This window comes from Mus musculus, chromosome 6, assembly GCF_000001635.26.
Source record: "Mus musculus strain C57BL/6J chromosome 6, GRCm38.p6 C57BL/6J".
NCBI lineage: Eukaryota > Metazoa > Chordata > Mammalia > Rodentia > Muridae > Mus > Mus musculus.
In genome coordinates, this window is record NC_000072.6 from 38,389,733 (window position 1) to 38,414,647 (window position 24,915).

The window sequence follows — 24,915 nt, forward strand, 5'->3', positions numbered from 1 at the left end:
TTTATTTATGTGAGTTCTTTGCCTGTGTGCTCCCTTGGAGGCCAGAAGAGGGCACCAGATCTCCTGGAACTGGAGTTACAACAGTTGTAAACGCATGAGTGAATTTGGAACTGAACCTAGTCCTCTGCAAGAACAGAAGTGCTTTTAACCACTAAGCCATCTCTCCAGCCTAATTTCAGTGCATATTGATAGCTGTTATTTTAAAAGCCCATGTTTATCAAACAGCATGGTTCTTTTTTTCCCCCCCAGCTCCAAAAAGCCGGCTCCAAAACCGCCTACTGTTCCATCTGGCTCACAAGGTAATCATGTTCTCATTCCACATTTCTTGCTTTAAAAACATTTTTCTCTCTTCCCTTTGCCAACAGCAGTGGAAATACTTAACTAGAAATTTCTGTTAATGTTGCTAAATTATTTTACAGAAAGCTAATTAAGTCACAAACAAGTAGCATATAAAAATATATGCATTTAGCCGGGCATGGTGGCACACGCCTTTAATCCCAGCACTCGGGAGGCAGAGGCAGGCAGATTTCTGAGTTCGAGGCCAGCCTGGTCTACAGAGTGAGTTCCAGTACAGCCAGGGCTATACAGAGAAACTCTGTCTCGAAAAACCAAAATAAATAAATAAATAAATAAATAAATGCATTTAAAAATTTTACAACCTAACTGTCCTTATTATTTTACAGTGTTAAGAATTAAACCCAGGGCCTTGTGCATGTTGTTCATGTGCTCTGTCGCTGGGCTGTATCCAGAGCTCTTGGCTTTGAGAGGTGATTTTGCTATATTGTGCAGGCTGACCTAAAACTTACTGCACAGCTCAAGATGACCTCAGACACATAAGTTTCCTGCCTTAGCCTCCCAGCCGCTGGGGTTAAAGGCACACACCACCACACAAGGGCCTGTAACTGCCATCTGACTGTTCCGTTTATTTGTCCCAGATGATCAGAATGCCATCTTCTTTTTTTCCTTGTGTCCTTTTTGCATTGATTTTTAAAATTTCAATGTTTGCCCTCTGTTAGCTTGTTGTTATGTATACTTTTAATAGTACTTGATAGGTTTCTATAGCTTATGTTCTTTACATGTTGAAGGTTTTTTGGTTGTTGAGGGTTTTCCCTTTTCGTTTTGTTGTTGTTCATTCCTTGTAGTGCTTCAATAATATGTACCTATGTAAACAGTTTCATTGTGTCACAAGTAAACACTTCTATTTCTCTCTACTCTTTGAAGAGATTTCTTACTAATTTTTTGGAGTCATGTCTAATCATGTATTAAATCCATCCATGTACTTAGTTCTTAATTTCAATTGTTGTGGTCTTTCCCAGAATTTATATTTTAATTTTAATATTTTAAAACTTTTACTAAACTTCCTAGTTTCAGGCAAAGAATTGTCAAGGGGTGAGGGCAAAGAAATAGGAAGAAAGAAAGAGAAGAAAGAAAAGAAAACAGAAGGAGAAAAATAAATAGGGTGGAGATATAAGTAATAAATCATAGCTGTAATGTGTGGCCTTTCTGTTCCCAAGGCTCTGTCTCCAGTGATATTGTCATCTTCCTCTACAGCAGGCCCAACAAGTTAAGGAGCTAAGAGATGAAGAAAACAGGGATGCAGGGCCAAAGAGGTGTTCGGGCCTCCATCACCTGTGATTCTCTCTCACTTGAATGTGAATCTCTGCCTGTCTTTTCTCACAATTATAGTTTAATGATGAGAAGAAATTAATGAACTTTCATCAGAATCTTCAGGATATCAAGGAAGACCAGCTTAGTTTGGCCTCAATCCACTACATGCGATCCCATTACCAAGAAGCTATTGATATATACAAGCGGATCCTGCTGGACAACAGGTCTGTGCTCTTTTCTGACCACTTGAAATCTCTGTCATTTTATTCTTTGTTCCCAGTTTGGCTTAGAACCTAGTGCCTTTGGATCCAGTACGACCATGTGTTCAAATCCACCTCACTGATGATCCTATGAGGTTGAGAATGCCTTGTACATTGTTCACACCAGACTTTCTCTACCCTTTTTCTTTGGTTGTTTTTGCTCTTAGTTTTATTATTTTATGTGTATAGGTGTTCTGCCTGCATGTATGTGCATCAAATGTGTGCATGGTATCTGTGGAGGACAAAAGAAGGCATCGCCTTCTTTGGAACTGGAGTTACATATGGTTGTGAGCTGCCATGCAGGTATTAAGAATAGAACCTAGGTCCTCTGGAAGAGGAGCCGGTGCTTTTAACCACTGAGCCACTTCTCCAGCTCCTTTGTTTTTTGAGACAGGTTCTTAGTATCTGTTGTGGACCTCTTATGTAGATCAGGTTGACTTTGAACTTACAGATCCTGCAGAGTACTGAGATTAAAGGCGTGCCCTCATGCTTGGCCTCGGCCTTTTCACTAGCATTTCTCCTTTGTAAGGAGCCGTTTAAATGCCTTCCAAATTCCCGTAAAATATATAAATGGACGTGTTTACTGATCACTGTATAATATATACTTATTATATGTATATTTTTTTTAATTTAAATTTTTGGAAATTTCTGGCCTTGGAGGAGGGGAGAAAAGAAGTATAATGCTTCATGTGTTTGAGAATATCATAATCAAACTTGTTACTTTCTATGCTATCTTTTTTTATTCTTTAATCTTTTTTTACAATCCAGACTTTATCCCCTTTCCAGTCCACCCTCTGACTGTTCCACACACCCCCAATCCCTGCCATCTCCAAGAGGATGTCTCCACCTACACCCTCCCTCCCCACCAGATCTTCCCACTCTCTGGGGCCCCCAGTCTCTTGAGGGTTAGGTGCATCTTCTCTGACTGAGTCCAGACCCAGCAGTCCTCTGCTGTATGTGTCAGGGGCCTCATATCAGCTGGTGCATGATGCCTGTTTGGTGGTTCAGTGTCTGAGAGATCTTGGGATCCAGGTCAGTTGAGACTGCCAGTCTTCCTCTAGAGTTACCCTCCTTCTCAGCTTCTTCCAGCTTTTCCCCAATTCAACAACAGGGGTCATCAGCTTCTGTCCATTGGTTGGGTGTAAATATCTGCATCTGACTTTCAGTTGCTTGTTGGGCCTTTTGGAGGGCAGTCATGCTAGGCCCTTGTTTGTGAGCACTCCATAGCATCAGTAGTAGTGTCAGGCCTTGGGTCCTTCCCCTGAGCTGGATCCCAGTTTGGGCCTGTCACTGGACCTCCTTTTCCCAGGCTCTTCTCCATTTTTGTTCCTGCAGTTCTTTCAGACAAGAACAATTCAGGGTCAGAGTTGGGTTTTTTTTTTTTTGGATTTTTGGTTTTTTGAGACAGGGTTTCTCTGTATAGCCCTGGCTGTCCTGGAACTCACTTTGTAGATCAGGCTGGCCTCGAACTCAGAACTCCGCCTGCCTCTACCTCCCAAGTGCTGGGATTAAAGGTGTGCACCTCTACGCCTGACTCTTTTTTTGTTTTTTTTTTTGTTGTTGTTTTTGGGTCAGAGTTTTTGACTATGGGATGGCAACCCCATCCCTCCACTTGATTCTATCTTTAAAAATTAATAATAATTTATAAACTATCAACAAAAAGAATGCATTATTTAAGCATGGCCATGGCATCATACTAGTGTAATCTCACTACTTAGGAGGCAGAAGACACCTCTTATGGCCTCCATAGCACCAGGCTAATACATGGGGTACAGACATATTTGTTATTAAATGAAAATCCCAGTTCCAAATGTGGCTACATCCCTGTGACTTGTGACAGGAAGGCCCTAAAGGCCCCTGAACAATACAGGCTGTTGCCATTGCTTTTGGTTACCTACTAGAACTAGATGTCCCAGGATTGAAGAGTCACATATTTTTGTTGCAAGATACAGAGAAATCTAGCTGGAACTGAGCTAGAAGCTTCCCCTCCTGGTGTCTTAATCTCTGTTCTATTGCTCTAAAGAGACAGCATGACCAAGGCAACTTATAAAAGCATTTAATTTGAGGGTTAATTACAGTTTCAGAGGGCGATTCCATGAGAGTGGAGAGCATGGTGGCGGGGGTGGGGGTAGCTGAGAGCTTACATTTTATGACAACAACAGAAAGAGAGAGAGAGAGAGAACTAATTGAGAATGAACTCGGGCTTTTTGAAACCTCAAAACCTTCTCCCAGTGACACACCTCCTCTAACCATACCTTCTAATCTTTCTCAAACAGTCCACCAACTCTGGACCAAGAATTCAAATATATATGAGCATATTTGATCCATTCTCACTCAAACCAAGGCACTTGACTAGCTTTCACAATGCTGGAAGGTTCTATGCCAATTGCTGGAAGAAAATTGTCAACATTCTTACTCGGCTGTGTGTGCTGTGTGCTAAACTACCAACATGCTAGGCAAGATTGCCCACAAGTGCAATAGTGGTAGAAATGTTATGGGGCAAGGACTGCCTTCTAGTTGGATCTGAGGACTTTTCCTCAGGGAGAATTCCGTTCTGGTTCTGTAAAACTGGTTAAAAGCCCATGACTCTAAAAGTCGCTTACCCTCGATGAGAAGCTACTGCTGCTGCTTTTGTACAGGGTGTGATGTACCTCTCAAATCGCTTTTGAAATGTTTATACACATAGATTAGATTAGGGAAGAGTAGTAGAGAAGGTGAGAGGAAAGGGTGGAGTGTTGACGAATGCTGCCCTCTAGGTATCTTGAGTTCCCTTAAATGCTCCAATCCCAGTACAGAGTAGGGGATGCTCACAAAGCTCTGCCCTTCCTTCAGAATTTATGGACAGTTGATGGCTGCTGGGGAGGAGGGGCCTAGGAGGCTTCACCTAGGGAAATAGAAGCAGTCAATAGCTGCTGTTGGAAGAGAGGGGCATTTCTGTTAGTGGTTATAAGTCCACTGGGAAGTTGCCCATGTTCCTATAAATGACCCCTCATCCTTGCCTTTATAAGTAACCCTGATTAAGCTCACTCACACACACACACACACACACACACACACACACACACACACACACACACACACAAAAAAGAGGAAGGAGATGAGTGAGGAGACAAGAAAGTGTAATGTAAGGCAAATACCATCAAAATATATGTGTGTATGTGAAAATGTCATAAACAAACCAATTATGTATAACTAATATATATACTAGTAAAAACTTTAATAAAAGAGAAGTATCTCAAATCTGGTTTAAAGACATTCAAGTATTGAACTCAAAAGGAGAAAGACACTGTCCTGATTATATCTTGCTTTCTTCCTTCCACGGCAGATCCTTGGCCTCTCTGCTTTGCCTTAGTGTTCACTCGAGCCTTACAGTTAGACATTTCTGTGACATATACTTCAGCATGAGTCTCTCCTCTTACAGGGAATACCTGGCCCTCAATGTGTATGTGGCCCTCTGCTACTACAAACTGGATTACTATGATGTGTCTCAAGAAGTCCTGGCTGTTTACCTTCAGCAGATTCCTGACAGTACCATCGCCCTCAACCTTAAGGCCTGCAATCACTTTCGCCTTTATAACGGCAAAGCAGCTGAGGTAGGCCACGGATGTGTTTCTATTAGCTCAGTTCTAGTGGGAAGTACTTCATAAGCTCTAGGACCTACAGCTCTATATTAATGCCCCTTGGTTATTGCCAGTGTGATTCTATAACTAAACAATTCTATCAACTTTTTTTTAGACAGGGTCTCACTATTGACTCGGGTTGTCCTCCAGCTCCCTGTGTAGACCATGCTGACCCTGACCTCACACAGATCTGCCTCCCTTTCCCTCTGAAGTGTTGGCATTAAAGGTGTGCCACAAAATGCCTTGCCCTACATGAACTTAAAAAACAAAACAAACCTGATGTCCTAAAAGGAATTTCATTTCTGAATGATCTATGTTGTATCTAGTGTATTTTAGATAGTTTTACCTAGATGATGTATGTTAATATAAATGTTTAAAACCAAGTGCTTCACCTTCTTTCTCTAAAGTCTGTTTGTGGCTCAGAAGTTGCCTGTCACCATCATGTGTTCAGTAAATCAGTATTAGAACCCTGGATAGCTGTCACTTTCTTCTCTTTCATCTCGTGTCCATTGGATTTAGTGCTACATGTATTCACATCTGTTCAGTTGATAATTTGGTGAAGTTAAGGACTCCTCAGATATTTCAGGTTTTGACTACATTTTTGCATTACTGCTTTCTTAAACACATGTTCCTCTCATTTGTACTGTTTGGTGTTGAGGTTAACTCATCATAAGATCGTACTATATAGCTCTGGCTAGCCTGGAGCTCCAGATCCTTCCATCCCAGGTTGGGCTAGAGAGATGCCTCAGTGGTTAAGTACACTGACTGCTCTTCCAGAGGTCCTGAGTTCAATTCCTAGCAACCACTTGGTGGCTCACAACCATCTGTAATGAGACCTGACACCCTCTTCTGGTGTGTCTGAAGACAGATAGAGTGTACTCAAATAAATAAAATAATTAAAAAAAATTTTTTTTTAAAAGAGAGGGCTGTGGAAGCAGTGGCAGCACAAGAATTACAGAACCCACTGGTGAGTGGTGCTGAAACTGCAGCCTCAGGAAGTCTCAGAGCCTGCAAGGCAAACGTCCTAAGGACAGGTGCAATTGGGTGTGGATAATCTATATATTATTAGTGAACAAAGCTCATGGAATGGAATCTCTTCAAAGAAGAAAAATGATTTCTCTTCATCAGATCATAGACAGAACATCTTATGTGTCCTACAGATGTTTAGAAAACAATTTTTTTCACGGTTTCAAAATTATCATGAAAGAATAATCCCATGTCATTGTGTGTACTGGTGACATGAAGTGACTTTTTCAGGGCTGTATTTGAAGTAAACATGAAAGAGATGATGGCAGTGGTACTGTTACTGACTTGTCCTCCAAAGCAGTAGGGACATCTCTAGATTATGCCTGTTCTGGAAAACAAGAATAACAGATGCTAACATGGCGATGTTCTTCCAGTTGTCATCGTTTCTTCAGGTTCCTTTCCTGTCTGGAGCTCACAGTGACTTTGTAACAAAAAGCACCAATTGCAGAGAGAGAGAGAGAGAGAGAGAGAGAGAGAGAGAGAGAGAGAGGGAGGGAGAGGGGGAGGGAGAGGGAGAGAGAGAGAGAAACAGAGAGAGAGAGAAACAGAGAGAGGAGAGAGAGAAGAAAGAGAGAGACTTATTTGTGGAAAGTGTGAAACAGAGCCAGTCTCTGTGTGTTGGTTAATACAGTTTTTGTTTGGTTGGTTGGTTTTTGTGGTTTCTTTGTGTAGCCTTGGCTATCTAGAACTTGCTGTATAGACCAGGCTGGCCTCAAAACTCACAGAGATCCACCTGCCTCTGTTTCCCAAGTGCTGGGATTAAAGGTATGCACCACCACTGCCCTGCCTGGTATATATAGTTTCTAAAATAATAATTTATATTAGCATATAATAAATCACTTATTATTTTTATTTAAAGATTATTTATTTTTCTGTTTTAATGCCTCATATTAGAAGTATTATGCAGGCTAAAACCCACATAAACAAAGGTCTTGATTTTAAGCTTGATATCATTAATAATCTTTTAGAGATTTTTCTTTATTAATTTTTTTTATAACAGGGTCTCACAATAAAGCCTTGGCTGTCCTGGAACTCACTATGTAGACCAGGTTGGCCTCAAACTCACAGAGACTTGCCTGCATCTGCCTCCTAAGCTAGGATTAAGGTTGTGCACTACCATGCCTGGCTTATTAAACATTTTTTATTGTCTTTATATTTGTATGTGTGCCACATTGCACAAGTGACATCAGCACACAACTTGCAGGAACCTATTCTCTTTTTCTATTGTGTGGGTTTTGGGATCGAACTTAGCTTTTTGGGCTTAGTCGCAAGATTATTTATTATTGCGTGTGTGCTTGCGCATGTGTCTACACACATGTGCATGGCTTGTATGTTATGGTTGGGGGACACCTTTTGGAAAGTCAGTCCCCTCCTTCGACCTAATTTGTTATTTCTGCTGCTGTGATGCATTTGCAAGCTTCCGACTAGGGCTGGGGCTGGGCCTGGGGCTACAGAGCCTGTGCATGTAGGTTCAGGTTAAAGGATTGAGAGAATGCAGGAGAGGTGATGGTATGACAAACAGGAGAGCAGAGGGAGAAGGAACTTGGGCTGGATTCTGTAAACAGGGTCAGTTCAGTACACAGAAGGAAACATTAGAATTCAGAAACCCGGAGCTGGAGTGGACAGATGCCCGTGTACTGCTCTTACAGAGGATCTGAGTTCAGTTCTCAGCAACAGTGTGCGGTGGCTTACAGTTACCTGGGACTCTAGCTTGAGAAGTATTTGATGCTTCTAGTCTTAGGAGAAGTCTGTGCTCAAGTGCAGACATAAATACACATACTTATAATTTAAGAAAAATAACAAGCTGGGTGTGGTGGTACATGTCTTTAATCTCAGCATCAGGAGGCAGAGGCAGGCAGATCTCTGTGAGTTCAAGTCTAGCCTGGTCTACATAGCAAATTCCAGCCAGCCAGGGCTACATAGAGAGATCTGAAAAAAAATCACAATAAATAAATAAATAAAGTAACAAAATAAATGTTAGAAAATAAGAACCATGTGTTTATTACCTTGATAAGTCTTTCCTTTTTATTTTTCAGGCAGAGCTCAAAAGCTTGATGGACAATGCATCTTCACCCTTTGAATTTGCTAAAGAACTCATCAGGCACAATCTGGTGAGTAAGTTTCCCATCTTGGAAACTTGACTTGAGTCCTATTTTATTTTGGTACATCATAGCAACTAGAGATGAATAAAAGGAGATGCTCCAACAAATACCACACTACTCCAGGGAGTGCTGCCTTCCTGTGGTAGAGATAAAAGGGGTTGGTTTAAAAAACCAGTCTCTTTCCTTAGGGCACCTCTTACTGGGAGGGCACAATGTGGATCACATTTGGAAAGAAGGGCAAGGCATGGAGACTCAAGTGTTTGGTGTCCTTGGAGCAAAGCAAAGGGGCATATCCTCATTGTTAGAGTAATGGGACGATGGCTGCGTCCTCGAAGACTGGCTGTGTTTGAGGGTTCATTTTAGTCTAGGACATGAATGTAGAGCAAGTGTGACGTGGAAGATAACCAGAAGATGACTGTACCAGAGTGGTAAGCTTGTACTAGAGAAAGTGGAAAGCAACTGATGGGTTTAGGGCTAACTTGTAATGGCCTTTGCTTAAGTGAGACGTGAGCTCACGTAAAATGGCAGCCTATCATCATGCACACAATGAGATGCAGAGATGATGTGCTTCTGAGCGAGGTGCCTGGGAGCACACAGCCAGTGGTTTTCTATGCTGAGTCCATCTTCCCCATCAGAAACAGTGATAGAGAAACTACAGCTTCTCTTTCTGCTTTCTTTGTTTGTTTCTGTTTCCCTCTCCTTCTCCTCTGCCTCCTCCTCTTGTTGAGACAAGATCTCACTATGTAGCTCTAGCTAGCCTGCAACTCTATAAATACAGACCAAGGTTGGCCTGGAACTCAGAAACTGAGTTCAGCTGCCTTTGCCTCTCCAGTGTGGGGACTAAAGGCGTGTGCCACCACACACAGTGCAGTCTACTTTTAGGTCATGTGTGGAATTTTACACTTATGGCAGCAGCAGCAGCACTTAAACATGTCCAGGTCCTGGCTTCGTTTTGATTAGGAGTGTTCCACCTGTAGTAACCAACCCTTACCTGCTGAGCCAGATTGTTTTCTGATATTTCTCTGTAACAGCCACTATCTGATGGAATACTACCAATGGTGCTGTGATTTTTACCACCATCTTAAAGCCAGCAGTGTCAAACCACAGATAACCATGGAAGAAGAAACCAAAAAAGTCCCTTGCATTTAGTTAAAGAGGTGAACTTGTGACTTATGAGAGTGAGTTGTCCAGGATTCTGGAGCAAAGGGCAGAGGTGGGAAGGCTCAGGAAGGCAGGGAAGAGGAAGTTAGCAGTCAGCCACAGCTTTTGAAGTTTAGCATTGAGAGAAAGAAAAATAGGGCATTCTCAGAGGGAACAAAGGAACTGAGTGGAGATTTTACACAAGAACAAAACCCCTTGAGTGTACTCGAAGTTGAGACATTGGCCTGTGACTTTGGAAAGACTGAAGAAACAGTGATTAATGGAGAGACAGAGCCCAGATGGAGTTAGAAGTCACATGATCAAGGCAGTGAAGAAGTCCCCTTGTAAGGAACCAGGAAAAATCATCAAAATTAGTGTTCTGAGGTGGGAAAATTACATAGCTCATGCCCGCTGCCTTCGCCTCAGTGTATTGGGACAGTTTTCTGTGGTCTGAACACTTGCTAGGCTCTGGGAATTGAATAGTGTGAGAAAGTGGTTTTTAAATTTTATTCCGTTTGTTTCTAGGTGTATGTGTGGGTATGTGTCTTACGGTGCACATGTGGACTTGTGGTAGTCAGAGAACAATTTGCTGGAGCACATGTGGTGCCTGGAGCCTGAACTCACGTTGTCCGTCTTGACTGCAAGGGTCTTTCCCTGCTGAGCCAGCCCACTGGCTCTGTTTGTGGGTTTTAACTTTATAACACTTATCATCTGACAACATACGTGTTTGCTTTTCTTTAAAATTTTTAACCACATTTGTTAATTTATTATATGTGTATGTATGCATGTGCAAGCATGTGCACATGACATACATGTATGTGGTAGTCAGAGGACAACTTGTAAAAGCCACTCCTCTCCTCCTGTCATGTGGGTCCCAGGGATTGAACTCCATTGGCCTGTTTGGTGGCGAGCACCTTTACCTACTTGTTTGCTTTCTGAAGGGCTGTCCATACTTGAATAATTGATGTGGGCACAGGGGAGTGACTTGGTCCTGCTGTAACCCCAGTGCTTAATAGGGTAGCAGACATATAGGTTTTGATGAACATTTGTAGAATTAAACTTAATTACCTACTATATGCCACACAGCCCTTTTTTTTTTTTTTTTTTTTTTTTTTTTTTTTTGGTTTTTCAAGACAGGGTTTCTCTGTGTAGCCCTGGCTGTCCTGGAACTCACTTTGTAGACCAGGCTGTCCTCGAACTCAGAAATTCACCTGCCTCTGCCTCCCAAGTGCTGAGATTAAAGGTGTGCGCCACCACTGCCTGGTCACACAGCCCTTTTTAACTCATGTGATTGATAATAATTACATTGGGAAATGAGGAAACAGGCTCTGAGAAGTTATAGAAATGCCATCTCGGTCTTTTCACTGTTGTGATGCTGTGGTATCATGGTTTCCTTGGGAAACTTGGTCTAGCCTTGGACTTACTTGTTCTCCTCACACCTGCCTCCTGAGAACTGGGGCCACAGGTGCACACCAGCACTCCCATGCTGCTTCGAGTTTACAGTGACAAGCATGCATAGCCCCTGAGACACAACAGTGACCTCTTGCTCTCTGTGCAGGTTGTTTTCCGAGGAGGCGAAGGGGCTTTGCAGGTTTTACCTCCCCTGGTTGATGTCATTCCTGAAGCTAGGCTCAACCTAGTGATTTACTACCTTCGTCAAGGTAAGAGAAATTTGTCATGTTCTGACATGCTGAAAAAGTATTTTAGAATATTTATTATGACTGAATTAGTTGTATACATTGTAAATACGTAACATTTCCAAAGACATATCTACACCAAGTTCATGAAACAAATTGAATGGCACTTACCAGTTGTGCCTTCTTCTTCTGTTGCTTCCCACTTCCCTCAGTCTGTTTTCCTTTTTCTGTTTTACTGTTTTGTCCTTTCCTTCTGTCAATTTCCTCTTGGGTCATCATTTTTCCCCTTACTTTCCTTCTCCTGATCGCCCTTTATGAAAATGTGCATTCACATCAGGCAGCTGTGAAGGCACATGCCTTTAATCCCAGCCCTTGGGAGGCAGAGGCAGATGCATCTCTGTGAATTGGAGGGCAGCCTGGTCTACAGATCAAGTTCCAGGACAGCCAGGGCTACACAGAGAAACCCTGTCTCAGCAAAACTGGAAAAGAAAAAAGGAGAAGAAAGAGAAGGAGGAGAAGACGACGCACATTCACATTTTCTCGTTTTTAAATTATCAACATTCGTGTTTGCTCAAAGACTCTGCATCTCTTGCTTTGTAGCCCAGGAATCTCATGAGAAATGTGATGTCTAATGCTCTCACTGCTTAAACATTTTTGGCAGCTTTTCCCAGAACTGACCAGTAAAGGGTACTTGGCTCTGGACCTTAAACTTGTAGTGTGGCTTTTTTAGGCATATGGTAGAGCCTAAGCAGGCAACTTATTTCTCCCTTAAAAAAATGTATTTATTTTGTGAGAACATGTCTTACAGTCTTTTTCCATATGATAGATAAGCAAAAGGAAATTTGTTTTTAGATATGAATTAATGAAAAATTAAATATATTTCACAAATTATGAAAATTTTCTAACATAAACAAAAGCAAATTGTAGAACCTCTAAAGACTCCAAAGTAAATAATTTTAAACTGGGTATGAGTGGGGCACATCTTTAATCTCTGTGGTCAGGAGGCAGAGGCAAGTGGATCTCTGTGAGTTTGAAGCCATACTGGTTTGCATAGTGAATTGTAGGCCAGCCAGCACTACACAGAGAGAACATGTCTACATTGTTATTTCACTCAATGTATGTAATGTTTGTTTCTTCTTGAAAAGGAGGGGGGAGGCATTCTTTCTATTGGCATAATACCCAGCCTACATTTTTTTCTTTTCTTTCTTTTTTTTTTTTTTTTTTGTGACAGGGTTTCTCTGTATAGTCCTGGCTGTCCTGGAACTCACTCTGTAGACCAGGCTGGCCTCGAACTCAGAAATCCACCTGCCTCTGCCTCCCAAATGCTGAGATTAAAGGCATGTGCCACCACACCTGGCTACATTTTTTTTTAAAGACAGGGTCTCTACAATAGTACTATCCTGGAACTCACTCTGTAGACCAGGCTGGCTTTGAACTCACAGGGATGCACCTGCATCTGCCACTATGTCCAGCTCAGGAACACCTGAGTTCCAGCTCCAGAACTCCTGTGAAAGTGCCAGCTGTGGTCTCAGGCATTTGTTTTTTTTTCTGGTTTTTGTTTTTGTTTTGTTTTGTTTTTTGTGGGGTTTTTTGCTTTTTGGCTTTTGGGGTTATTTTATTTATTTCCATGTCAGCACTGGAACTGCACAGGGGAGGTAGAAACAGGAGGACCCCTGTCTTTCTAGCGAGCCTCTCCAGCCTAATTAGTCTCAGAGTGGTTGGACCATGTCCTTAAAGATGTCTCTAGGGGTTGGCCTCTGGCCTTCACATACATGCACATGTGACATACACACATACATGCATGCATATTTTTAAACTTTTTTTTTAAGATTTATTTATTTACATGAGTACACTGTAGCTGTTTTCAGACATACCAGAAGAGGGCATCAGAGCCCATTACAGATGGTTGTGAGCCACCATGTGGTTGCTGGGAATTGAACTCAGGACCTCTAGAAGAGCAGTCAGTGCTCTTAACCACTGAGCCATCTCTCCAGCTTCATACATGCATTTAAAAAAAAAAATAGTTTTCTTTAGGATAGTTACATAGCCTTGAACTTGATGGAGAATTAAAGGTCAAGTAATATATGGCATTCTCATTCTCTCTGTCTCTGTCTCTGTCTCTGTCTCTGTCTCTCTCTCGTGTGTGTGTGTGTGTGTGTGTGTGTGTGTGTGTGTGTGTTTGTGTTTGCACCTGCTGTAAAAGCAGTCTATTGTTAAGCTGCACCCTCAGCCCTATTGGGTATGATTATTTGAATACTGCAACTCTCAACTTTCTAGTGAGTGATTAAGAGAGCCTTGCTGAAACACAAGCCCATGTAACGACTGACTTCTTACATTGCAGATGATGTGCAGGAAGCCTATAATTTAATCAAGGATTTGGAACCCACTACACCTCAGGTAACTGGAGCTGCTACACAGTTTTAGAACAAGTGCTGTGGAGAGCAGCACTGTAGACACACAGCTGTAAGCTGTGTCAGACTCTACTATAAGAGTCCTACTGTGGAAGACCGTATATGCTGATGGATTTGTTCAACTTTGGGATGAGAATGAATGTTTTGGGCTTTTTTTTTTTTTTAAACTGTAGCTCAAGTACCTCAATATTCATTTGATTCCCTACAAGGTATAAAATTTGAAAATATAAAATGTTTTTAAAAATGAAATTTCTTTATAGAGATTTCATTTATAGAGATAAGTCTGCAACTTATCGTTTTTCCCTCAGGTTGTTAGCTCATTGCATTCAGGGACTGTGTCTCTACTGTATCTTCCACGCTGTGTATACTAAGTACATGGAAAGCACCCCGTCCTTTTCATTGAATAAAGGACTGGTTTTTGTTTTGTTTTGTTTTTTTGAGACAGGGTTTCTCTGCGTAGTCCTGGCTGTCCTGGAACTCACTTTGTAGACCAGGCTGGCCTCGAACTCAGAAATCTGCCTGCCTCTGCCTCCCGAGTGCTGGGATTAAAGGCGTGCGCCACCACGCCCGGCTCTGAATAAAAGACTGAATGAAGCCAGGCTATCTGGCCTATCAGGCCCCAGGAATCTGCCTATTTTCACCTCCCCAGCACTGGAATGACAAGTGTCTTTTTACGTGGGTCCTGGGGATTGAACTCGGGTCCTCATGGCAAGCCCTTTGCCAACAACAAACTCCAGCCTCTCAGTGAAGGATTTCTGCTTGAGACTGGGCTTTTACAATGATAAACTCTGCCCTCTAGACCTCTAGACGTAAAACCAGACTCCTCATTTTTCCATAAGCCAGGATAGAGCAGAGAAAAGCGAGCCAGCATATGAAGTAGAGTTGGTGCAAGGGGCTAACAAGAAAGCCCATGTAACTGTGATTTGTGTGCTTGTGTTTTCCCAGGAGTATATCCTCAAGGGAGTTGTCAATGCAGCCCTTGGCCAGGAAATGGGTTCAGTGAGTATGACGTCATGATAACCTATATTTGGCAAAGTTCTGGCTATGTAAAGACCACAGTAGATACTGACGTGCAACAACTAACCAGCTTACACTCGCTGGCTTCCTTTGAAGGCCCCTGTTCCTTAGTGTTTGGGTAGGGGTGCTAGGGATCAACCCTTCTGCATGGTAGATTCTTGTGCTGAGTCACATCCTCAGTTCCTTTATTTCTTCAAAATCTCAAGTTCAGGTATTCTGCAAGAACAATTCTATTGTGTAGAGGTTTTTTTTTTTTTGTTTTTTGTTTTTAATACAAAATTCTAACCATAAAACTTACTCTTTTGTTTAAAAAAGCTCCAATGTAATAGAGTTATTTCTTTTCTGACAAACACAAACAATGGATTTGGCATGGGAAACTTCTTTCTCTAGAAAAGCTTTTGTTAAGGTCCTGGAAATACACCCTCATCTCTTCTAGAATAGCTTTTGTTTGCTTGTTTGTTTGTTTGTTTGTTTGTTTTTCTGGGGACAGGGTTTCTCTGGGCAGCCTTGGCTGTCCAGAAGCTCACTCTGTAGACCAGGCTGACCTAGAAGATCTGCCTGCCTCTGCCTCCCCAGTTCTGGGATCAAGGTACGTGCTACCACTGCCTGGCCAATTTTTTTTTATTGTTGTTCTTTGTTTTGTTTTAATTTTGATTTCTCTAGTTAGGGTCTCATATACCATATCCTCAGGATGGCCTTGAACTCACATAAATCTTCAATCTTTCTGCCTCAGTCTTCCCAGTGTTTGGTTTAAAAAGCATCTTACAACTATAAAAGCAGTTCAAGGTTAGGCTGCTGTTGGGCATGGTCCCCCACCTATAACTATAGCACTTGGGAGGCCAAAGCTATTCAACAGCCCAGGTTACACAGTGCAACCCTTTCTCAACAGCAGGCAGACAGGTGGGCACGCAAACAGATGGGTGGATAAACTAAGGCTCTTATCCATGTTAATGTATTAAGTTCTTCATGAAACAAAGGATACAATAAATAAATCTTTCCTCTCTGAGTCCCTTCATATAGGTAGGCAGCAAATACTTACTGTTGAGACGAATGAGTCTAATAAGTAATCCTTGTTCTGTCTATAGCACCTTTACAAAGTTCAGACACAGAGTTACATATTTGTTGAATGTGTAAATTTACTTAATTAATGAATTTTAGAGTGGAATTTTGAGGTTAGAGTTTTCTTCTCTAACTGATTCTACCTGTGTTCACACAATTCTAGATTGTAATTTTCTAGGTACTGTGCTAATAAGAACTTGAGCATGATATAAAACAAGGATATGTGTTAAATGACACACAGAAAAATGCATTACAGTCATAAGTACAATATAAATAAAATATTTGTACCTGCTGCCTCTCTACGAGTTCTGTTCTGTTTTGCAGAGGGATCATATGAAAATTGCCCAGCAGTTTTTCCAGTTGGTAGGAGGATCAGCTAGTGAATGTGGTATGTCTATGATCTGTCCTTTTGAACACAGTTCATATTTGCAGTTGGACAATATTGACTGGTGGAGTCTGCGTGTCTAGAGATATATGTTATGCTTCTTGCTATGAAGCAACAAGTTAGAAATTGGAGAGGAAGGCTGAGGATGTAGCTCATTTTGTAGTTTGATCAACTAGCACTTGGGAAGCCTTGGGTTTGATCCCTTAGCACCACATTAAGTAAACATCATAGGTGGTACCTATAATTCTAGCCCTCGGGAAATAGAAACAGTACCATTAGAAGCTCAAAGAATAATTAGCTCCACTGTGAAGGATATCCTGGGTCACAGGAGACCCTGTTGCAACAATCACACACACACACACACACACACACACACAAATAAACACAACAATAAGAGAAAATATCAGCATTTTCCCTTTTGAACATACCAGTGAAAGAGGATAAGAGAGGGCTAGAGAGATGGTCAGTGGTTAAGAACATCTGCTGCTTTTCCAGAGGAGTCAAGGTCAGTTCCCAGTACCCACATCAGGTGGTTCACAACTGCATGTAAGCCCAGCTCCAGGGGATCCAGTATTCCCTTCTGGCCTCCACAGGCCCCTGCGTTCACATGTGCACATACGTAAAATACAAATAACTTTGTTTTAAAAAATGGATATGAGATTAGAGAAATGACTCGTCAGCTAAGAGCACTGTTTGCTCTTACAGAGAACCTGAATTCAACTCCCAACACCCACAGGACAACTCACAACTGTGTGTAACGCCACTCCTAAGAAACTGATGTCTTCTGGCCTCCATGGCAACCAGGCACACATGATAAACAGACATATGTTTAAGCAAAGCACTAATACATGCAAAAAATATATAAGTACAGTTTTTAAAAGAGCGATGTGAGAATAAATAAACAGGAATAAATTTTCTTCTTATTCCTGAAAGTTGTAAATATAGATTAGTTTTAATGTGAAATGATCTTATGGAATTTTTAACAACTCCAGATATATTTACCTTCTGGCATGTTGCAGTCGTCCCCCACCCCCAAGTGGGTCATTTGCCTTTAATTTCCCTTTTTGTTGTTTTGTTTTTGAGACAGGGTCTTGAGATGACATTGTGTATCCTTAGCTGGTCTGGAACTCACTACCAGGTTCACTTTGAACTTACGATCATCTTGCCTCTGCTCCCGAGTACTATGATTACAGGCAAGCACCACAGCAAAGCCTGACTTTAGAGCATATTTTGTTGATTATAGAAATAATCCCAGCCGGGCGTGGTGACGCAGGCCTTTAATCCCAGCACTCGGGAGGCAGAGGCAGGCGGATTTCTGAGTTCGAGGCCAGCCTTGTCTACAAAGTGAGTTCCAGGTCAGCCAGGGCTATACAGAGAAACCCTGTCTCAAAAAACAAAAACAGAAAAAGAAAAAGAAAAAAAAAAAGAAAAAGAAAAAAGAACCCCAGACTGAGGCGAAGGCTCCGTGGTGAGCACTTATCAGCATGAGGGCCTGAGTCTGGATAACGAGCTCCCATAGAGATAGGGCAGTGAGCATCTGTAATCCCAGTGTTCCTGATGCGAGATGGGAGGTGGAGCCTGGAGAATCCCCACAAGTTTACTGGGCATCTAGCCTGACATATACGGGCAAACTGCAAGAGAGTCTGACTCAAACAAGGTAGAAGGTATGGAACATGTAAGGTTGTCCTCTCACCCCCTCATGAGTTCCATTGTACATACACCTGTACACAGACAAACATGCATGCACATCATACATATACACACATTTGTCACACACATAAAAAAGGAAAAATTAAAACTAAGGGCCAGTCTTATGTGGTATTAATTGGCGGGGAAGGAGGCTTGATGCCCCAGCATAGAGGGATGCTAGGGGGGTGAGGCAGGAGCGGGTGGATGAGTGAGGGACACCCTCTTAGAGGCAAAGGGGAGGGAAGGGGGGATGGGAGGGAAGTTGTGGAAGGGTAATCGGGAAAGGGAATATCATTTGAAGTGTAAATGAATAAAATGATTAATAATAATAGTGGCCAGTGAGCTGAGTCAGTAGGTAAGGATGAATGTCTACCTCATGACCTGAGTTTGTTCGCCAAACAGCACATGATAGAAAGGGAGAAACAGCTTTTACAACCTGTCCTCTGACCTCTGCATGCCTACCAAGGCAGATTCATGGCCACACTCAGATGCAATTCAAATGTATACAAAATGTAATAAAATACACTTGAAATATTAAAAAACAATGATTCCATTAAAAAAGAGAGAGAGAAATGGCTTAGTGGTTAGGAGCATGTATTACTCTTGCAGAGGGCCAGAATTTGGTTCCCAGCACTCACAACTAGCTGTTACTCTAGGTTCGGTTCAGGGAAACTTATACCCTCTTCTAGCTTCTGTGGGCATCTGCACACATACACATAAATAAACATAAACCCTTTAAAAAGAGACAGAGTGCTGGGAGGGAAAGTGGGAGGAAGAGAGGAAAAATAGATAAATAAAATTTAAGTCCTGGGATTACAGGCATATGCCACCACATTAAGTTTCTCTTGTTCTCTCTTTTTTTTTTCTATTAAAAAATGTAGTCGGGCGGTGGTGGCGCACACCTTTAATTCCAGCACTCGGAGGCAGAGGCGTGAGGATTTCTGAGTTCGAGGACAGCCAGGGCTACACAGAGAAACCCTGTCTCAAAAAACAAAAAACAAAACAAAAAAATGTAAATCTGCCGGGGTGGCACATGTCTTTAGCACTTTGGGGACAGAGGCAGGTGAATCTCTGTGGGTGGGTTCCAGGCCAGGCTAGTCTACATAGCAAAAAAGTGTGCTGAACTGATTGTTAACTTTTAAAAAATTACTTCTGGAGATTCACAAGTGTTTCACCAACACTATTTATTCAATAGTATTTCCTTTCTCTATTTTTTGATTTGTACAACAAAAACTTACTAAGGCTTTGGGAATGTAGCAACAAATAAAACAAGAATCCCTGCCCTTGTGGGGCTTACAGTGTAGTGGGACAGACAGACCTTGAACATAATACAGAAGAGATCATGGAGCATACCAGACTATGATAAACATTGAACAGAAAAGCAGAGTCTTCAGAATGCCGTGGGTGTGGATGGGGGTGTCATACTAGCATCTGCTATCTCAAATAGAAGTGTAATATCAGAGATAAGTGCTGGACCAGGTCAGAATCAGGTACCTTCACGGCATGTAATTTCTCTGCTGGAGCTCGGAGGCGGGAGGTTGTGTTGGACAGGTAACTATGGAGACTTGACCTGTCTTTGCCTCCTGGTGCTGGTATTAAAAGTGTGTGTCACCATGCCCAGCTGTGCTCCTATTTCTAAATTCTACAGTGACTTAATTTTAACTAAAGACACCTTCTGGTTTCATGAATTTCCATGGTTTCTTCCCCCTTTTCTCAATCCCATTTTAGATACAATACCAGGAAGGCAGTGCATGGCTTCCTGTTTCTTCCTACTTAAACAATTTGATGATGTCTTGATTTACCTCAACTCTTTTAAGGTCAGTATGAATTATCTGTGTGACTTTATATGTGACACACTTTATATGCAGTGTTAAATAGAAATGATGGCTTAGGCAGGAGAATTATGAGTTTGAAGCCCAATTGGATGTGCTGGTACATGCCTTTAATCTCAACACTCAGGAGGCAGAGGCAAAGGCAAGTTTGATCTCTGTGAGTTCAAGGCCAGCCTCTGTAGAGTTCCAGTTGGCCAAAACTATGTAGTGAGACTGTGTCAAAACAATAGAAAAGGAATTCCAGGCCAATCACACTTACTTCTCCCCCACCAAAAAGTTATAATATATAGCCTCTTTTCTCTGGTAGTATTGATGACATCAAGGAATTAATCTAATTCTTTTATTTTTTTAAGACAGGGTTTTCAAAAAAAAAAAAAAAAAAAAAAAGACAGGGTTTTCCTGTATTGTTCTGGCTGTCATGGAACTAACTCTATAGACCAGGCTAGCCTCAAACTCAGACATACACCTGCCTCTGCCTCCCAAATTTGGGGATTAAAGGTGTATGCCACACCTGGCTTAATTCATCAAGATTATTTCTATGGGGGCAGCAAAAAGAAAAAAAGAAAAATAAAAGGAGGGAGGGAGGGAGAGAGGGAGGGAGGGAGGGAGAGAGGGAGAGGGGAGAGAGAGAGAGAGAGAGAGAGAGAGAGAGAGAGAGAGAAGCATGGTGGCCTGAGTTCAATTCAAGAACTTAGGTAAAGGCAGAAGGAAAGAGCTAGAGCTGAACCACAAAATTGTCCTTTGACCTCCACATGCACCGTTGCACACACATCACATATGTACACACACATACACGCGTATGCACACACACACACACACACACACACACACACACACACACACTGATTTCTTTTTTGTCTCACTATGTCACCCTGGCTGGCCTGGAATTCACCATGTAGAGCAGGCTGTCCTCAACTCACAGAGGTCTCTGTCTGCTTCTGCCTCTTGAGTGCTGGGATTAAAGGTGGGGGAATCATGCCCAGTAATAATGAACTATAAGAAAGAAAAGAAAAGAAAAGAAAAGAAAAGAGAGGGGAGGGGAGGGGAGGGGAGGGGGGGGGGGGAGGGGAGGGGAGAGGAGGGGAGGGGAGGGGAGGGGAGGGGAGGGGAGGGGAGAGGAGGGGAGAGGAGAGGAGAGGAGAGGAGAAGAGAAAGAGCGAGGGGGAGGGAGGGAGGAAGAATGTTTAGCATAGCTGATGATTTTACATTTTACATGTTAATATTTAGTGTGGTCTGTTCTTGGTACATTTTTCAGAGTTACTTCTATAATGATGACATCTTTAACTTTAATTATGCCCAAGCCAAAGCTGCAACAGGCAATACCAGTGAGGGTGAAGAGGTGAGTACCTGCCTTTTTTCTCTCTTTAAAATGATGACAAATATTAGGGTGCCTGCTTTCAAAGACATTTGAATGATCATATCTAAAAGCATCCTTAAATTCTTTTTTTTTGGTTTTGGTTTTTGGTTTTTCGAGACAGGGTTTCTCTGTATAGCCCTGCTGGCTGTCCTGGAACTCACTTTGTAGACCAGGCTAGCCTCAAACTCAGAAATCCACCTGCCTCTGCCTTCCAAGTGTTGGGATTAAAGACTAAAGATGTGCGCCACCACGCCCTGCTCTTTAGATTCTTCTCACTAAAATAAAATGGTAAAGAGTAAAGAACTATTAAAGGTTGATTTAGCTAGGGACTAGTACCCCATTCCTATAAACCTAGCACTTAGTAATAGACTAGCCAGCCTCAAATAACAGGAGTCCAGCGAGGTGGCTCAGTGGGTCAAGGAGCTAGCTACATAATAAACCTGGTGACCCAAGGTCATCCCTAGAACCTACTTAAAACCCTGGCTGTGGTAGAACTCCTGTAAATGGGAGGCAGGAACAGGAGAACTGCCTGCAAACTGCAGGCCAGCTAGCCTCCAATATACAGCACTGCAGCAGCAAGAACCAACTTCTGAATGCCGCCCTCTGACCTCCAAATAAATGTACATCATGTCACACATGTACCATGTTCTCTCATGCACACACACACACACACACACACACACACACATGTGCACACACACACACATACACACAGAGTAAATAATTTTAATTTGTTTCATTATAGTTTACATTAAAAAGTACATTATCAACCTGGAGAGTTGGCTCAGCTATTAAGAGCACTTACTGCTTTTGAGGAGACTAGGGTTTAGTTCCTAGCACCTATGTGGTGGCTTTTAACAGCCTACAACCCAAATTCCAGGGCATCTGATACCCTCTCTGTCCTCCGTGGGCTTTTGCATGTTCATGGTGTATATACACTCAGCAGGTTCACATGCATGCCCATAAATAAAAAGATTTTTAAAAGTATACTATCGATAAACATATAGATTTTATAATCATTAACGTTTTCCTTTAATGCTTCAGTTTTCCTATTAAAATATAAGGCTACAGTATCAGCATCCTGGCTAGTTGATAATGTCCATTTTTACTGTATCCTCCGCCTCATGTTTCTTTCTGTTCTCTCACAGGTTTTCCTCTTGATCCAAAGTGAGAAACTGAAAAATGACTACATTTACCTTAGCTGGTTAGCTCGCTGCTGTAAGTTTCCTTCTTCAACATCATGACATGAATTCTAGTTTTCTTTCTATCATGGAATCTGTTTGGGAATTACGTTAAGCATTTTCTACACTTCTTTGTTCTCTGTAGGATTGGTAGACATTGATTGAGGGTTGTTTATGCTCTTCAGTAAGAGCTGCCCTGTGAATGTGATGTGTAACTGCCCGTGACTAGTTCCATCATCCCACACTTACATCCCGCTGCTACTGCAGAAAGATGTCAGGTGTTTTAGCTTTATTAAAGCTTCCAGACTCTGCAGTGTCACTGGAGGAATGATGCTGCCACGTTGATGTTGCCTTTTCATTTTTTAAGCCTGAAAGGTGGCAACATGTCAGAATATAATTTTTGTTCACTGATAACCTTTAATAAGTCATATTTCTCTTTTCTCAGTTTTTTACATACATTAATTGTACATAGTGCTAGGTTTCATCAAGACAGCGTCAGATTTATCATGTGCCTTGACCATTTCTACCTCATTTCTATTTCTACTCCATCCCCGTCTCTCTCCGGCTTTCGTATCCTAAGGAGAAATGGACTTGTGAAGCTGTATAAGATCTGGGACCCACAATGAGAGAATGTATTTGTCTAAGTTTTCATAAGTTAATATGATAGTCTCAAGTTGTACATGCATAATTTAATTGTTCTTTATATCCAGGGTGTGTGTGTGTGATCTATTCATATGTTGGAGGGCATGTGGGCTAATTCTCTAGCTTGATTATAATGTATCGTGCAGAATAAACATGAATGTTCAAGTGTCCACAGTGTGAAGACCTAGAATCACAGTATAGTTCTATTTTAGATCGTCTTGCTTTGTTGTTTTGTGGCGCTAGGGCTCAAACCTGAAATCTTGTGCACGGGAGGTGAGTGCTATACCACTCTAAACACACCCCACTATTTAGAGGTTTTGTGGAGCTTTCACGGTTGCACCTATTGGAGTGATGTGTATTCCCACCAGTAGTGTATAAAGGCTCCCTTCTCTCCACACTCTGCAGTACTTATTTGTTTGGTAGCCATTCTGACTGGGAAGACATGGAATCTCATGTGGTTCAATTTTCATTTCCCTGACTGCTAAGGATGTTGAACATTTTCATATGTTTACTGGTCATTGTACTTTATATTTTGAGGACTGTTAATTTTATTACCTATTATTATTACCAATTATTACCTATTATTATTAATCACCTATCATCATCATCATCATTATTATTAAAATTTTGGTATTTTAGGTTTTGGGAGCTTTTTACACCAGATATAGCTAAACCAATATTTTTGCCCTTTCTGTAGGCTGCTTCGTTACTCAGATGTTTTCTAGACTACGCAGAAACTTTTTTTAAAAATTTATTTTATGTATAGTACACTGTTGCTGTCTTTACACACACCACCAGAAGAGGGCATCAGGTCTCATTACAGATGGTTGTGAGCCATCATGTGGTTTCTGGGAATTGAACTCAGGACCTGGAAGAACAGTCAGTGCTCTTAACTGTGGAGCCATCTCTCCAGCCCTACAGAAGCACAGAAGCTTTTTAATGCATTTCTTAAGTTTCATAAATAACTCCATTTCTTAAGTTCTGGCCTCAGTTATGAGGCTATTGGAGTCTTTTGAGAAGGGCCTTGGCTAAGCCTGTAAGTTGGAGTTTTATCCTCAGGATTTCTTCCAGCAGTTTAGACTTTCAGGTCTTAGGTTAAGGTCTTTGACCCATAGTTTTAAATAGAAAGATAGGGATCTAATTTCACTCTTTTGTGTGTGGCTATCCACTCTCCTCAGCACTGTGTTTTGAAAAAGCTATATTTTCCCCAATTTATGTTTTGAAACCCTTGTCAAATTCAGGTGGCCCTAACCATACAGATTTAATTGTGGGTTATGCATTCTATTCTATTGAGTTACATGTCTGCTTTTGTGTATATACCTTTTTGCATTTACATGTGAATTTTAGCATTTTTTATGTTTCTGTAAGGAACACCATTGGAACTTCTGTGGCAGTTTCTTTGAGTCTGTAATCTGTGTATTGTTTTTGGAAGTAAAGCTGTTTTTATTTAGCTGACTCATGACTACAGTCACTCTTACATTTTTCTAGTTGTGTGTGTGTGTGTTTAAATTTTCATTGTTTAGGTCTCTTCCTTCCATAGTTAGGTTTATTTCAAATCATTGTTGTGTTGTCTTTAAAGTACTATAAATGAGCTTATTTTCCTGATTCCTTTCCTGGCAAGTTTATTATTGGTATACAGAACAACGATTGTTTTTTCCCTGCTGATTTTTATATACTGATACTTTGTAGAAAGTGTTCATTAGTTTTAAAAGTTTTCCGGTAGAATTTTTAGGGTTTCCAATGTATAAAATCATAAGTCTGCAAGTAGGGATAATTTGACTACTCTTTTATTACTATTCCTTTGTTTCTCTTGCTTTATTGCTCTAGCTAAGACTTCAAGGACTAGCTGGGCAGTGGTGGTGCACGCCTTTAATCCCAGCACTCGGGAGGCAGAGGCAGGCAGATTTTTGAGTTCGAGGCCAGCCTGGTCTACAAAGTGAGTTCCAGGA

General features: G+C 41.6%; 1 protein-coding gene across 3 annotated transcripts in view; it reads left to right on the top strand.

Moving 5' to 3' along the window:
- The window catches only part of Ttc26 (tetratricopeptide repeat domain 26), a 46,184-nt gene that overhangs the window by 8,269 nt on the left and 13,000 nt on the right, over positions 1–24,915 (top strand). For 2 of the 3 annotated variants that reach the window (XM_006506152.4, NM_153600.2), the window contains exons 5-15: positions 250–299; positions 1,687–1,832; positions 5,290–5,461; positions 8,551–8,625; positions 11,315–11,417; positions 13,735–13,790; positions 14,750–14,803; positions 16,205–16,268; positions 19,683–19,771; positions 21,042–21,125; positions 22,292–22,361. In XM_006506152.4, the coding sequence (XP_006506215.1) occupies positions 250–299; positions 1,687–1,832; positions 5,290–5,461; positions 8,551–8,625; positions 11,315–11,417; positions 13,735–13,790; positions 14,750–14,803; positions 16,205–16,268; positions 19,683–19,771; positions 21,042–21,125; positions 22,292–22,361 (963 nt within the window). The remainder of the gene's footprint in view (positions 1–249; positions 300–1,686; positions 1,833–5,289; positions 5,462–8,550; positions 8,626–11,314; positions 11,418–13,734; positions 13,791–14,749; positions 14,804–16,204; positions 16,269–19,682; positions 19,772–21,041; positions 21,126–22,291; positions 22,362–24,915) is intronic. The other variant, XR_003956200.1, reaches the window with a different exon arrangement.